Source organism: Idiotropiscis lumnitzeri, chromosome 2, assembly GCF_059441095.1.
Source record: "Idiotropiscis lumnitzeri isolate Australia: NSW breed Sydney's pygmy pipehorse chromosome 2, RoL_Ilum_1.0, whole genome shotgun sequence".
Classification (NCBI taxonomy): Eukaryota; Metazoa; Chordata; class Actinopteri; order Syngnathiformes; family Syngnathidae; genus Idiotropiscis; species Idiotropiscis lumnitzeri.
Window position 1 is genome coordinate 24,848,474 of NC_142392.1, and position 15,226 is coordinate 24,863,699.

General features: G+C 42.8%; 2 protein-coding genes and 1 pseudogene across 2 annotated transcripts in view; 1 reads left to right on the forward strand and 2 right to left on the reverse strand.

Annotated features, from left to right (window-relative positions):
- Positions 1 to 15,226, forward strand: part of LOC148342055 (uncharacterized) — a 458,829-nt gene that overhangs the window by 408,763 nt on the left and 34,840 nt on the right. The window lies entirely within an intron of this gene.
- LOC148342074 (uncharacterized) overlaps positions 1 to 15,226 on the reverse strand; it is a 30,169-nt pseudogene that overhangs the window by 5,897 nt on the left and 9,046 nt on the right.
- Positions 6,694 to 15,226, reverse strand: part of LOC148342075 (uncharacterized) — a 170,147-nt gene continuing 161,614 nt past the window's right edge. Inside the window, exons 2-4 of the mRNA XM_088284525.1 lie at positions 7,071 to 7,229; positions 6,743 to 6,982; positions 6,694 to 6,698 (exon numbers count right to left, since the gene is read on the reverse strand). Coding sequence (XP_088140651.1) covers positions 6,694 to 6,698; positions 6,743 to 6,982; positions 7,071 to 7,155 — 330 coding nt within the window. The 5' untranslated portion in view covers positions 7,156 to 7,229. The remainder of the gene's footprint in view (positions 6,699 to 6,742; positions 6,983 to 7,070; positions 7,230 to 15,226) is intronic.

A 15,226-nucleotide genomic window follows, 5' to 3' on the forward strand; every position in this document is an offset into this window, starting at 1 on the left:
CTCCATGGAAACGAAGACCAATTCCAAGGTCGCACGTGACAGCGTGAATTTGGACACCACGCGCGGTCGTGTCGCGCCGAAAGTGACGTCATGCGGCCGAAAAAGCAGCCTTCGGAGGTCGCAGCTTGTTAATTTGGACACGGCCATATTCTTGCTTTTTTTAAACCACAATGGCCGAAGGAGGGAAAAGTGTGGATTTAATTTCAGATCCACTTGCAAGGACATTTTCAAGTCGGACCTTTCAAGAGAAGCTATATCGTCCAACACTCACTCAGTGGTGCGTAAGTGTGTTTCTGGATATTATTTGTCCAGCCGTGGTGTCATAAATGATGGTATTTTGATGTGCATTCATTCAAGTAGGACAAAGTAGGACTTCACTGAAGGCACCTTAAATTACTTCCATACCCAGGAAGGTCACTGACCTGGCGAGAGAATTGTCCCCACCATAAACAATGCTCAGGCCTATTTTCTCTCAGGGCAGTATCTGGTTACATCGGAACTTCAGCACCAAGACTGGTCACTTCTGTGACCTCCAGTCCCTTCATAGTTTCATAAAGAAAATTACTTCCCAGATCTATATTAGGCCATTTAAAAATACATGACTTTTTTTTATTTCAATGTATATTTAAGCTTGCTGATGTAATACTACAATATTTATTCAATTATTTTAATATGCAAAATTATATCAATTAATTTAAACCTTTTTATTTCACACTTGAATATTTCTTAACAAATTTGTTCATTTGAATATGTATGCAATTTAAATTATTCCATCCATCCAGCCATTTTCTGCCGCTCATCCGGGGTCGGGTTATTGAATTAATTTTTTAAGTATTTTTTATAATTCAATATTTATTTCAAGATCAGGACTCTTCTCAAATAGTTCAATATTTATAAAATGTTTCTATATTTGTTATTAATTGAATTAAGTCTGTATGTGATTTCCAATTTTACATTTTAATATTTTCCCATTTCACTATATAAATAATCCAATGTATAAAAAATATAATAGAGCATGAAAAAAAATATTTGGTATATTTGACAAAATGATAGTTTTTCCGAAGTGAGATTCTGCTTAGCAATAAACCCCAAACGCTTGATAGAGCTCAACCTAGAAAGTGTATTTGGGCAGTCAGAAATTTATTCAGAAAGCGAAATATTGAATGTATGTGAGGGGATATTTGAAGAGTTTGAGTTTTGTTCAATGGACCATACATATACGAGCCAGCCAAACACAGCGAGAAAACCAGCGCTGACTCCAGTCGCCATCAAGTTGCCAACTCCTGACATTCCAAAACCTTTGAGAGAAACTGAGATGATTTGCGTTTCTCTTTCTGGTTCTTTTTAGAGTTCAACTTCTAGTTCAGTTTTTCACCTTTTCACGCAGCGTAATAAAGGCCAGTTGAGCAAGTGGAACAAGTGATTTTATTGATGATTGTGGAAGGCACCGATTTCATAAGCACCGTTTCTTCTCACACCTTTTCCATTAAGTACGATTAAAAAGACAACTGAAAAGCATAACGTTAACAAATGTTGTTCCAGGCAAAGGCAATTAATTTCCTTTACATGTTTGATGTAAACTCACAAAACAAATCATGATCACTCAGACACATTGGTTCTTCTGGCACTGATCACATTGGCTAAATGTTCATAAAAAAGCTTTGCAAAATTCAATATATCATATTTTATTCCAAATCAAAATTTACATCTTACCACAAAGAGTCAGTTCCTTCAGTTATTTGTTTTCTTTTTTTTAAGCTTCAAGGATCGCTGCTTTTCTCACCAGCACAATTGTGAATCTCCGCATGCTGTTTAGTGGAGAATTTTTTAGCACAAACGCTGCAACTGAATGGCTTGTCTCCACTGTGTGTTCTTGTGTGGCTTCGTAAATGCGACTTTTGAGAGAACCTCTTGGCACAAACTGAGCAGGAAAAAGGTTTTTCTCCAGTGTGTGTTCTTGTGTGACAAGTTAAATTTGACTTTACAGAGAAGCGTCTACCACAAACTGAGCAGGAAAAAGCTTTTTCTCCACTATGTGTTCTTGTGTGTTTTGTGAAATTTGACTTATCAGAGAAACTTTTGCCACAAACTGAGCAGGAAAAAGGTTTTTCACCACTGTGTGTTCTTGTGTGAATTATTAAATGAGACTTTCGAGAGTAACTTTTGCCACAAACTGAGCAGGAAAAAGGGTTTTCTCCACTGTGTATTCTTGTGTGGTATTTTAAACTTGATTTTAGAGAAAAGCTTTTACCACAAACCAAGCAGGAAAATGTTTTTTCTCCAGTGTGTGTTCTTGTGTGACTTGTTAAATTTGATTTTTGAGAGAAGCATTTACCACAAACTGAGCAGGAAAAAGGTTTTTCTCCAGTGTGCGTTCTTGTGTGGATTGTTAAATAAAACTTTTGAGAGAAGCTTTTACCACAAACTGAGCAGGAAAAAGTTTTTTCTCCAGTGTGTGTTCTTGTGTGGATTGTTAAATGATAATTTTGGGAGAAACTCTTGCCACAAACTGAGCAAGAAAAAGGTTTTTCTCCAGTGTGTGTTTTTCTGTGCCCTTTTAAAGACAACTTTGAAGTTAATGAGTCTGTGTGGCATCCCCTTTCACCTTTGGCTTGCCCATCATCATCATCATCATCATCATTCGTATCATCATCATTGTCATGAGTGTCTGATAATGTGTCCTCATTATGTGCTTGTGATGGTCCCCGGTGGTCTTCATCACCTTCTGTTGTCATGTGATGACTTGAGCTGCTGCTTGCAGGCTCCGCCCCTCTGTTGTCCTGACTCTCATCCTTGTTTTCATCTTCAGTCTTAAAAGGGACAACGTTCACTGGTGACTTGTTGATCGCCTCCTCCTCCTCCTCCTCCTTTTTGATGTGAGTCAAGTCTGGCTCCTCTTTCACAGAACAGAGATCGTTTTCACTGACGTCTGCAGGACACAAAAAGACAAATTTGGTTTGGTCAAGTCAAAGCTCAGGCGGCAACTTTGTCTTATATTGTTTCTACCGTGCTACCTTGACCTGTACCTGCCGCATACGGAGCAATGCGTGCGACCCCAACTTGGACCGGACCATGGGGACATTTCACAAAATTACGTCCGACGATGTAAACCTCCCTTTTGATGCCCGATTTCATTCCTGACATGGTCACAGACATCCTACGATGTAAACCTCCTTTTAGCAGCACAACAGTGATAAACGAGCATTTAAAAAGGAAGCACATTGCGGCTGATGCCCGATTTAATTCCTGACATGGTCACAGACGTTTCTGGAAGCGAGCTGAAGTTAGCACACACAGGCTATTGTGTGCGTCTGATGGAACACCTGTTGTGGGACCCCAACATATTGATGCAGACCACTGGGGGCCATCACAACATAATGTCATTGATAGAATAGAAATCCTTCAAGCAAAATATGTTTCCAAGTATTTCTTTTTGCATTTAGAGATAGAACTAAATGTTCCCGGGCTTGTTGGTAGAAAAGGGGGTTGTGACGTTCTCCCTTTTTAAGCCCATTGTAAGCTAAAGAGATATAGATATAGATATATATATATATACACATACATATATATATATATATATATATATATATATACATATATATACATATATATACATATACATATACATACATACACAGTGGAACCTCGGTTCTCGACCATAATCCGTTCCTGAACCCTGTTCGAAAAGCGAATTGTTCGAACACCGAAACCATTCCTTTGCTGCTTGCACTGACTTTCTTTGGAGGCATGATTAGGGGCTAAAACACTTCGTACACCTCTATAAAACGCGAGAGCAAAACGCAGCACGTCCGCACGCGACAACAGTTGGTCACGAAGAGAGCAAGAGAGCGATCTACACCCGTACGCCGCTCAGCATCCCACCCTCGCGTACGCACTCATGCGTCATACCGGCGTTCAAACTCCGAGGTTTGTTCGAACTGCGAAGCAAGAATTTCTCCATTTTTTTGTTCGAACTCCGATTAGTTCGACCTCGGAGTCGTTCGAGAACCGAGGTTCCACTGTATATATATTTTTTTTTAAGCATTTTTGAAGGTGTGCGGCTACTTCGCGGATTTTCAGTTTTCGCGGGTGGTCTCGGTCCCCATTAACCGCGATAACCGGGTTTTTACTGTCCTTCCAACTGACTCCTTCCGCGACTCGCACACTCCCCTTCTCTTCTGGTCAAGTGCGCAATCTCCCTTCTTCAAGTGCACACTCTCTCACGTCATCAATCGGGATTGCGCGAGACATCCCGCGACCGACAAAATAAGCAAACGATGCACAATTATTAACCATATAACTGTGTATATCATAAAGCCATCACAATTAACATTAGTTCGGAAAATATCCCCTTCTTAATCACAACTCAAAGGGATGATTCTATAAACATGCGAACCTTCAGAACAACCATGAACACGTCAACTATAATTTAGCTCTTCTTTTTTAACTAACTAATACAGTGATTCTCAAATAGTGGGGCGCGGTGCGATGCGAAGGGGGGCGCATGAATTGATGACAGTGCTCCACACAGCCAGCAGCTAATCATATCACAGCGGGGCGTGTCCTATTTTTCCACTTTTGTGCTGAACAGACTGCAGTTTTCACCCAGGAAATCCATTCAGCACGACATTAAAAAACGACAACGCCGTTCATTCTTCTCGTCTAACAAAAAGAAGCACACGAGTTATCGCTAAGCAGAGATCAAGTGCGGATTTGTTGAGATTGACGTTTGAAAATGTGTGAAAGAACGACACCCAAGTACAAAGATAAGATAAGATGTCCTTTATTAGTCCCACAATGGGGAAATTTGAGGTGTTACAGGAGTAAAGATATAGATCACACAGAGTCGGCGGCGTAATGTAGCCGTTAATGTATAACATTAGCAGCAGACATTCATAATAAGCATGCAAATATACACAGTATAAACGTATCTAGTGTAAGGAAACACTCCTAATGTCTGTCCATTATACAGAGGGGGAAAACACTGTAATGATAAAAACTACTGAATGATTGGAAAAACTGCAATGATAAAAATATTGCAATGGTAAAAGTACTGTAATAGTAAAAGTACTGTAATGGTAAAAGTACTGCAATGATAAAGTATACTGTAATGGTAAAAGTACTGTAATAGTAAAAGTACTGCAATGATAGAAAAATACTGTAATGATAAAAGTGATAAAAGTACTGTGATAGAAAAAGTACCGCAATGATAGGAATACTGCAATTATAAAAGTACTGCAAGGATAAAAGTACTGTAATAGTGAACATCCTGCAATGGTAGAAATACTGCAGAGATAGAAGTACAGTAATAAGAATACTGTAAAGGTAAACAAAATACATCATTGGTCAATATTTAAGTACACCCTTGGCTGAAAGTACAGTAGTAGTTTATATTGCATCCTAGGACTGCACAATTGCACTAATGCCCTCCCGTTTGTAGGCCTGACCCAATGTTCTTGTTAAAAAGTCTGACAGCAGTTGGCAGGAAGGAGCGGCGAAATCTCTCTTTGGTACAGCGAGGGTGTAAAAGTCTGTCACTGAAGGAGCTGTAAAGTGTTCTCAGAGTGTCATTGAATGGGTGGGCTGGTTTGTCCAGCATTGATGACAGTTTTGCCGTCATCCTTCTGCCCCCCACTGAGTCCACAGAGTCCAGGGAGCAGCCCAGGACAAAGCTGGCCCTCCTCACTAGTTTGTCCAGTCTCTTTTTGTCCCGGCCCGAGATGCCTCCTGCCCAGGAGACCACTCCATAGAAGATGACCGGTGAAACCACCGAGTCATAGAAGTTCCTGAGGAGTGTTCCCCGAACGCCAAAGGACCTCAGCCTCCTGAGTAGGAAGAGTCTGCTCTGACCCTTCCTATAGAGAGCGTCTGTGTTGTCGCTCCAGTCCAGTTTATTGTTCAGATGAACACCCAGGTACTTGTAAGTTGAGACCCTCTCAACGTCTGTTCCCTGGATATTCACTGGTGCAGGTGGAGAGTGCCGACGCTTGCGGAAATCCACCACCAGCTCTTTGGATTTCCCAGCGTTGATTTGGAGGCGGTTCTGCTGACACCAGTCCACGAACCCCTGCGTAACCCCTCTGTACTCCCGATCGTCATCGTCAGTGATGAGGCCGACAATCGCAGAGTCATCAGAGAACTTCTGCAGGTGACAGGTTGTGGAATTGTATTTGTAGTCCGAGGTGTAGAGGGTGAACAGGAAGGGAGCCAGCACAGTTCCCTGCGGCGCTCCCGTGCTGCAGAGGAGCACGTCAGACACACAGTCCTGTGTTCTCACGTACTGTGGCCGGTTTGTGAGGTAGTTGTGAATCCATGTGATGAGGTGGTGGGCCACTCCCGCCTGCTCCAGCTTGTCTCCCAATAAGGCGGGCTGGATGGTGTTGAAAGCACTTGAGAAATCAAAGAACATGATCCTCACCGTGCCCCCCGCCTTCTCCAGGTGGAAGAGTGAAGTGTGGAGCAGGTAGATGATGGCATCATCCACACTGATGCCAGGCTGGTATGCAAACTGGAGTGGGTCCATTGAGGAGCTGACCAGGGGGCGCAGATGGACGAGGACCAGTCTCTCCAGGGTCTTCATCAGATGAGACGTCAGCGCCACTGGTCTGAAGTTGTTGAGCTCCTTCGGATGGGGTGTCTTTGGAACCGAAACCAAGCAGGATGTTTTCCACAGCTGGGGGACTCTGCCCAGCTTCAAGCTCAGGTTGAACATGTGCTGGACGATTCCACACAGCTGGTCTGCGCAGGATTTGAGGAGCTGGGAGCTGATCCCATCTGGGCCTGCCGCCTTCCTCGCCTTCATCTTCCTCAGCTGGTTCTTCACCTGAGATGTTGTGAGGAACAAGGCTGAGCAGGAGGAAGTGGTGGTTGTCTGATGAGGCTGGGAACTGGAGCCTGTGGAGAGAGAGAGGGGCGAGAGAGGGGGAGAGAGGGTCTTGTTCGCAGTGGCAGGAGGGGTGGGTGGGGGCTGCATCAGGGAAGCCTGAGCGGGTCAGACATTTGATCAAACCTATTGAAAAATAGGTTCAACTCATTTGCCCACTGAAGCCCCCCCCCCTTCTGGGTCTTACCTGCTTGTCCGTGGCCTGAGATGGTCTTCAGGCCCCTCCAGACATCCCTGGCATTGTTCCGCTGCAGTTGTTCTTCCATCCGCATCCTGTAGGACTTTTTCCCCTCTCGGATCCTCCTTCTCAGCTGACGCTGCACTCTCTTCAGCTCGTCCTTGTCGCCTGAAACAAAAGCCCTCTTTTTGTCCTTCAGGAGAGCTTTAATGTCCGGTGTGATCCAGGGTTTGTTGTTGGAGAAACATCTTACAGTCCTGGTGGGAATGGTGTTCTCCATGCAGAAGTTAATATAGTCTGTAACTGTGTCTGTTAGACCATTAATGTCCTCACCGTGAGCTTCGCTGAATACCTCCCACACAGTTGTGTTGAAACAGTCCTTCAAGGCCTCCTCGGCTTCTCCGGACCATCGCTGAACTGTGCGTGTCACAGCTGGCTGCCTGCGGACGAGAGGTTTGTACACAGGCAGGAGAGCAACCAAGTTGTTGTCAGCTTTGCCCAGCGGGGGGAGGGGCAGTGACGTGTACGCCTCCTTGGTGTTGGCATAGAAGAGGTCCAATATTTTATTGTCTCTGGTTTGGCATGTTACATATTGTGTGAATGAAGGCAGAGAGGAGGAAGGAGAAGCATGATTGAAGTCACCAGAGATAAGGAACAAGGCATTTGGGTGCTGTGTTTGTAGCCTGCTCACAGCTGCATTCAGTACATCACAGGCTGTCTCACCGTTAGCAGAGGGAGGCACGTACGCCGCCACCGCGATCACATGACTGAACTCTCGCGGTAAATAGACCGGACGCATGCTAACAGCTATCAGCTCAATGTCCCGACTGCAAAGTTGATCCTTAACAGTTATATGCCCAGGGTTACACCATCTATCATTAACAAACACAGCCAGCCCTCCCCCTTTTCTCTTACCGCTCTCCAGTGTCCTGTCCGCGCGTAGTATTTGGAAGCCGTCCAATTCCACGACGGCGTCCGGCGTTAGCTCTGTTAGCCACGACTCCGTGAACACCAGCAAGCTAGCCTCCCGGAAAATCCTCTCGTGCCGGGTTCGCGCTGTTAGCTCGTCCATTTTGTTGGGGAGGGATCGAACATTCCCCATGATAACGGACGGGAGGACGGGGTGGTATCGTCTCCTCCTTGCCTGGCGTTTAGCCCCCGCACGACATCCCCGTCTCTTCCTCCTCAGCTCGCGGGGGATATCGGGTCTCGCTCCGGGAGCCCACGCGGGGTTAGCACGGAGTGTTAACAGCTGATCTCTTGTGTACACGATCGATCCGTAGCTCCGAGTTTCGTCTCCGGACACGATCGCGCAAAAAACAGCCCCCAACAGCAGTAAAACCACCGCAAGTTGGATGTCCATTGCTGAGGTGAGGTAAAAATAAAATAAAAAAGGGTAAAGGGAAAAAACACGAAAAAGGCTCAATAGTGAGCCACGCTGCTGTAAACAGGCAGCCACTCGCGCGGCGCCGGAACCGGAAGCGAATAGTTCAATAAAATACAACCAAACTCAGTTTTGCTCCTGTTGCCTTTTTAAAAACAGCTAGCCATGCTAGCCATGCTATCTTCTGTTTTAGTGTGCATACATGTTAACTAAGGTATTGTATGGTAGGCTGGGAGGCAGAATTTTACTGGGCCTACACTATTACGCTATTCAGTTTATTCGGGGTGATAGTTTTAGTTTTGATGTAACACCGTGACGACACATTGTTAGTTGATTAGTGACTTGCTCACACCGGCATTGTGTCGGCATCCCATCTGAGGGGCTACGCGGCAGCGAGACGGCGAGGCAGACTGATAATGACTCTCGTGTTTGGTGGAGAATAGCGGATACAGAAGACAAGGACTTGGTGCATTTTTGGATAAGGACAACTTCTGCACGTTGTTAAAAGCTAAAATAAAATACCACAGAACTCCCGCTGCCATTTTAAAAACACGCTAGCGTGACTGAGGAGCTAGCGCGATTGCTTGGTTGCTTGGTTCTGTTTGCGGCCAATGATACGGTGCGTTCTATCTATGTATGAAATACAGAAATAGCACCCTCATGTTGCGGTTCGGGGAACCGTGAGCTGGGGAAAAAGGACCCAAGAGCGATCGGGGTGATGTGAATAGGATTTATTGAATGAGGAGGTGAGGGAGCAGCACGATCGGGAGCCGGCACCGGAGAGCTGGGTGTGGAGCGACGCGGCGGGTCGGGAGCGATCGCGGGAACGGCGATCGGCTGGCAGGCGGGGAGACGGCGAGCGCTGGAAGCGGGAGGCGGGCTGGCGGAGAAGCGGCGCGGAAGAGGCAGGCGAGTGGCGTGGTGGGGGGAGCGCAGGCGAGGCGAACGCTGATCAGGAACGCGGATATGGGCACGGGCAGCTCGGGTTCGGACGGGCACTGGACGGCTGGAGGGAGAACAAGAAGACACAGAAGTCAGACGGGAACGAGCGACGAGACGATTGGGCGAACTTGCAGCGTGCAGGGACATGAGCCAATACCACGTAGGAAACGGGATAATCCGGCGTCTGGCTCCTGGCGAGGCTGGGTTTTATCCTGGTGTTGATTACTGCTGATGAGCAGCAGGTGCACAGGAGCCGACGCCCTCTCAAGCCGGAGGCGTGCCTGGCTGGAACTGGCGGAGAACTGTAAACAATAAACATCTCGCCCGAGCCCCCCTAAACCCGACCACCACACCTCAACTGGTAATGCACCCTTTGATACGGCGCATCTTTTGGGCGTAAAAATACGGTATATATATATATATATATATATATATATATTATATATATATATATATATATATATATATATATATATATATATATATATATATATATATATATATATATATATTTATATATATATATTTATATATATATATATATATATATATATATATATATATATTTATATATATATATATATATATATATATATTATATATATATATATATATATATATATATATATATATATATATATATATATATATATATATATATATATATATTGGGGCTGTGAAAATTAAAGCATTAACTCACATGATTAATCAAAAAAAAATTAACTCTGTTAAATATTTTAACTATTTTAACTTTTAACTTAAATAATTTGCATACTTTGCAAACATTGTGCCATATTAGCAGTCTTTAGCACGTCTCAGAACAAAACTAGCGTAGCTTGCTATCTAAACGCTAACAAAAAGAGGCACATGACTCATCGCCGAGCAGAGATCAAGTGCGGATTTTTTGGGATTATCATTTGAAAATGTGTGCTAGAACGACACCCAAGTACAAAGAGGAACTTTGTGGAATAAAAGAAGAGAACGAGCAACATCTACAACTGCTGGGCGAAGGTTGCAAGCAGCTTCGTGTTGTGCCACACAAAGCAGGTTTGTACACGTCTTACTCGCATTTGCTTTGTATAGAACGACTTTCTTTCATTAGAAATATGCATCACAACATTGAGTTGTTTGGGGAAATCGTTCAAGGTTATTGCCGTTTTATTTTTAATTTTTGCTTTTGACTTGTCGGTTTGCTGAACATTTGTTGATGCCAAATAAAATCAGTGCAGAAAATGTTTGCCAAAGAATAACCAATAGTGGGGGGTGAACTCCATGTTTTTCCCAGTATAAAATGTGAACTGATTATTTAACATTTTACTGGTTTTTATATCTTTTTCAAGCAATTCCTTACGAAAGGAATGCTGCCTGACTCTAAAAAATGTACACACTGCGGCGAAAACATCAATGGCGGTTGATGAATTCTAGTGGCTAAAACACAAAATATTTAGTTTTTTTAAAATAATCAAGTACGTATTGGTCTTATTTATTGATGAACTTTGTACTGTCTTGGTCAGGTGAGAGTCAAAGAACCTTGTGTGGCCCTGCACTGTTTTGTGCACATGTGCGTAGTTTCACCTCATCCGAACAATTAAAATACATTGAATGCATCCATCCAAGGTTGCACGGATCTCATCGGTGAACAAGCGCATGCTGCAAGGAATGCATCTGCATCTTTGGCTTACGATGGGCTTAAAAAGGGAGAACGTCACAACCCCCTTTTCTCCCAACAAGCCCAGGAGCATTTAGTTCTATCTCTTAATGCAAAAAGAAATACTTTTATTTTACTTGAAGGATTCCTATTTTATCTATGACATTATGTTGCGATGGGCCCCAGTGGCCCCATCAATATGTTAGGGTCCCACAACAGGTGTTCCATCAGACGCGCACAATAGCCTGTGTGTACTAACTTCAGCTCGCTTCTAGAAACGTCTGTGACTATGTCAGAAATGAAATTGGGCATCAAAAGGGGGTTTACATCGTAGGACTTAATTTTGTGAAGTGTCCCCATGGTCCGGTCCAAGTTGGGGTCGCACGCATTGCTCCGTGTGCGGCAGGCACAAGTCAAGGAAGCACGGTAGAAACAATATAAGACAAAGTCACCGCTTGAGGTTCGACTTGACCAAACCAAATTTGTCTTTTTGTGTCCGACAGACGTCAGTGAATACGATCTCCGTTCTGTGAAAGAGGAGCCAAACTTGACTCGCATCAAAAAGGAGGAGGAGGAGGAGGAGATCAACAAGTCACCAGTGAACGTTCTCCCTATAAAGACTGAAGATGAAAACAAGGATGAGAGTGAGGACAAGAGAGGGGCGGAGCCTACAAGCATCAGCTCAAGTCATCACGTGACAACAGAAGGTGATGAAGACCACTGGGGGCCATCACAAGCACAAAATGAGGACACATTATCAGACGCTCATGACGATGATGATGATGATGGGCAAGCCAAAGGTGAAAGGGCATGTCACACTGACAGTTGGGTATGTTCTCACTGTGGGAAATCATTAACTTCAAAGTTCTCTTTAAAACTGCACTCAAGAACACACCTTTTTCCTGCTCAGTTTGTGGTGAAAACTTTTCTATAAAGGCAAGTTTAACAAGCCACACAAGAAAGCACACTGGAGACAAGCCATTCAGTTGAAGCGTTTGTGCTAAAAAATTATTTTCCAAAAAGGGTGCTGAGAGACACAATTGTGTTGGTGAGAATTGCAGCAATCCTTGAAGCTTAAAAAAAGACAAAAACAAACTGAAGGAACCGACTTTGTGGTAAGATGTAAATCCATCCATCCATCTTCTGTACCGCTTTTCCTCACTAGGGTCGCTGGAGACTATACCAGCTACCTTCGGGCAGTAGGCGGGGGACACCCTGAACTGGTTGCCAGCCAATTGCAGGGCACACAGACACGAACAACCATCCGCGCTCACACTCATACGTAGGGGCAATTTAGAGTGTTCAATCGGCCTGCCATGCATGTTTTTGGAATGTGGGAGGAAACCGGAGTACCCAGAGGAAACCCACGCAAGCACGAGGAGAACATGCAAACTCCACACAGGATGGCCGGAGCCGGGATCGAACCCACGCCCGCTGATGTCTCTCACTGTGAGGCCATCGTGCTAACCATTAGGCCACCGTGCCTCCCTAAGATGTACATGTGATTTTGAATGAAATATGATAAAATAAATTTAGCAAATGTGATCAGTGCCAGAAAAACCATTGTGTCTGAGTGATGATGATCTTTTTTTGTTTTTATATCAAACATGATAAATAAAATTAATTGCCTTTGCCTGGAATAACATTTTTTAACATTATGCTTTTCAGTTGTCTTTTTAATCGTACTTAATGGAAAAGGTGTTTGAGGAAACGGTGCTTATGAAATCGTTGCCTTCCACAATCATCAATAAAATCACTTGTTCCACTTGCTCAACTGGCCTTCATTACGCTGTGTGAAAAGGTGAAAAACTGAACTAGAAGTTGAATGATAAAAAGAACCAGAAAGAGGAATCCAAATCATCTCAGTTTCTCTCTTGGGTTTTGGAATGTTAGAAGTTGGCAATCTGATGGCGACTGGAGTCAGCGTTTATTTGTCACCACGAGGGAGATGATCCGCATCACGCAGTTCGGTGCTGCTGCTGTTGCTGCGCGTCTGAATACTGAAATGAAATATTTAGGTACTTAAATAAATGCTAAAATATTTTTAAACACTAACATTTAAATAATAAAAGAGTGAAGCATTTCAATTTAAAATTTGCAACCACATACAGAGTAAATTAAAGTAATAATAAAATAGAAACATTTACTCAATATTGAACAAATTGAAGATAAAAAAATTCTGAAATCAAATTAATTCAATAAATATTTGGGCACATATAAATGAACAAATATGTTGACAAATACTCAAGATTGAAATAAAAAGTATTTAAACATATTTGCAAATTTTTACATATTAAAATAATTGAATAAACAATGTAGTAATCTCAATCTAAAGGATCTAGATCAGGAAGAGCAAAATGTTCCGTTAAAAATAGTGTCTGAGCATTTTTGTTCATCATGACATGCAATGATTTTTTTTTTGTATAACTTGAGGTGATTCATCAAACTGTTGATGTGGGGCTTCACCTTGAGGTATTTACCTCAATGGATAAAATATTTTGCAAGTGAAATTAAAGTGTTCCCAAAAAGTCCATGTCCTTCTCTCCACTAACTATACTTCAACTTGAATGGACAACATCCTCACATTGTTCTTTTCGATGCAGTTTTTGTATTCAATATGTGCCAAAGTTGTTTGCATATTGATATTTTCAAATTTATTTCAGAAAAAAAGTACCATGGCGCTATCTAACAACAAAGACGCAAATGTACAACTCCGAGTGGTGACGTTTGCTTATTAAAAATAAAACAAACAAACAAACAAAAAAAATGTTTATAGAAGCATATAGAACTCAAGAGACAATATTATTGAACCAAACAATGATATTTGGGAACATTTTTTTTTTAATTATTACAAAAACAATAAGAGCAGCATCTTAGAATGCAGAAGACCCTGGTATCGAGCAGGTAACGAACCTGCGTGAAGTTGGCCCGCCATTTGTTGCAAAAATAGGGGGAAATAGTTTGTTTCGTTTGTGCTGCGTTTGTGCCCGTTTGTGCTGTTAAAATTTTCGTTTGTGCTGCTCCGGTTCGAAAGATATTACACGTTTTAATTTCGAGTGGTGACGTCACCCAGCCCCCCATTTTCATCCGATTGACTCGGGAATGGTGCCATTCGTTTGTGCTACGTTTGTGCCCGTTTGTGCTGTTAAAATTTTCGTTTGTGCTGCTTCCGTTCCAGAGATATTACACGTTTTAATTTCGAGTGGTGACGTCACCCAGCCCCCCATTTTCATCCGATTGACTTGGGAATGGTGCCATTCGTTTGTGCTACGTTTGTGCCCGTTTGTGCTGTTAAAATTTTCGTTTGTGCTGCTCCGGTTCGAAAGATATTACACGTTTTAATTCACGCGGTGACGTCACAAACAGGAACGCGCCAGCGTCAGTTTGTTTTGTTTTGCTGTCGAACAAGGAGCTCGGTATCGCGCTACCGCGTTCAGTCAATCACTTGAATCACTCGTATTTGTTATTAATTCCAGGTTATAAACTAGTTCCTGGAATGAACCGATGTTTTGTATGTTTTTGCGCATTTTACATTCTTCATGATCCTGGAAAGCAACTGTTGCCGGACGAACTTCAGGTAAACAGGTCACACTCACTGTTGTAGCTTTTTTGCGAGCATACAGTAATCTTAAAACCTTCCTGTTTTCACTGCTGTAAATTACTTTAAATTCGGTCTTATTTCTTTTAATAGTGTTGTTCTACTGCTCATTCATTTATTTCATCAGTAGTCATTAAAGCTATGTGATTATTTCTTAAAATTATAGTAGACGTGAGGCTGAAACATATCCGTTGAACTTTTTGAAATAAAAACAACTTAAAGACACCCCTCGATGAAGCATTCCCTCATTTGAGAACAACTGAATTAATATAAAAACAGTCCGTGTGTAATTGATGAGAGCCTGCAGAGAAACCTTGGGTGAAACGATAGCTTTATGTGTAAAGAAAACAGCAACAAACAAAACCCCAAACTATTTACATTTCAACAATTAAGCAATCACTGCTTTGTGAAGCTCTTTGTCTTTTCTGATGCTGCTTTCACTCTACTTTCCAGGTCATTGTGCATCTCCCAGTCAAAAGCAGCCCTCCTGCAATATGCCACATAATGTCCGAGAGAATCCTCTTCGAGATGATATGACTGCTCTAAAAGTAAACTGTCAGCATCAGACTTCTGGGAATTTCAAGCAGGGCAAC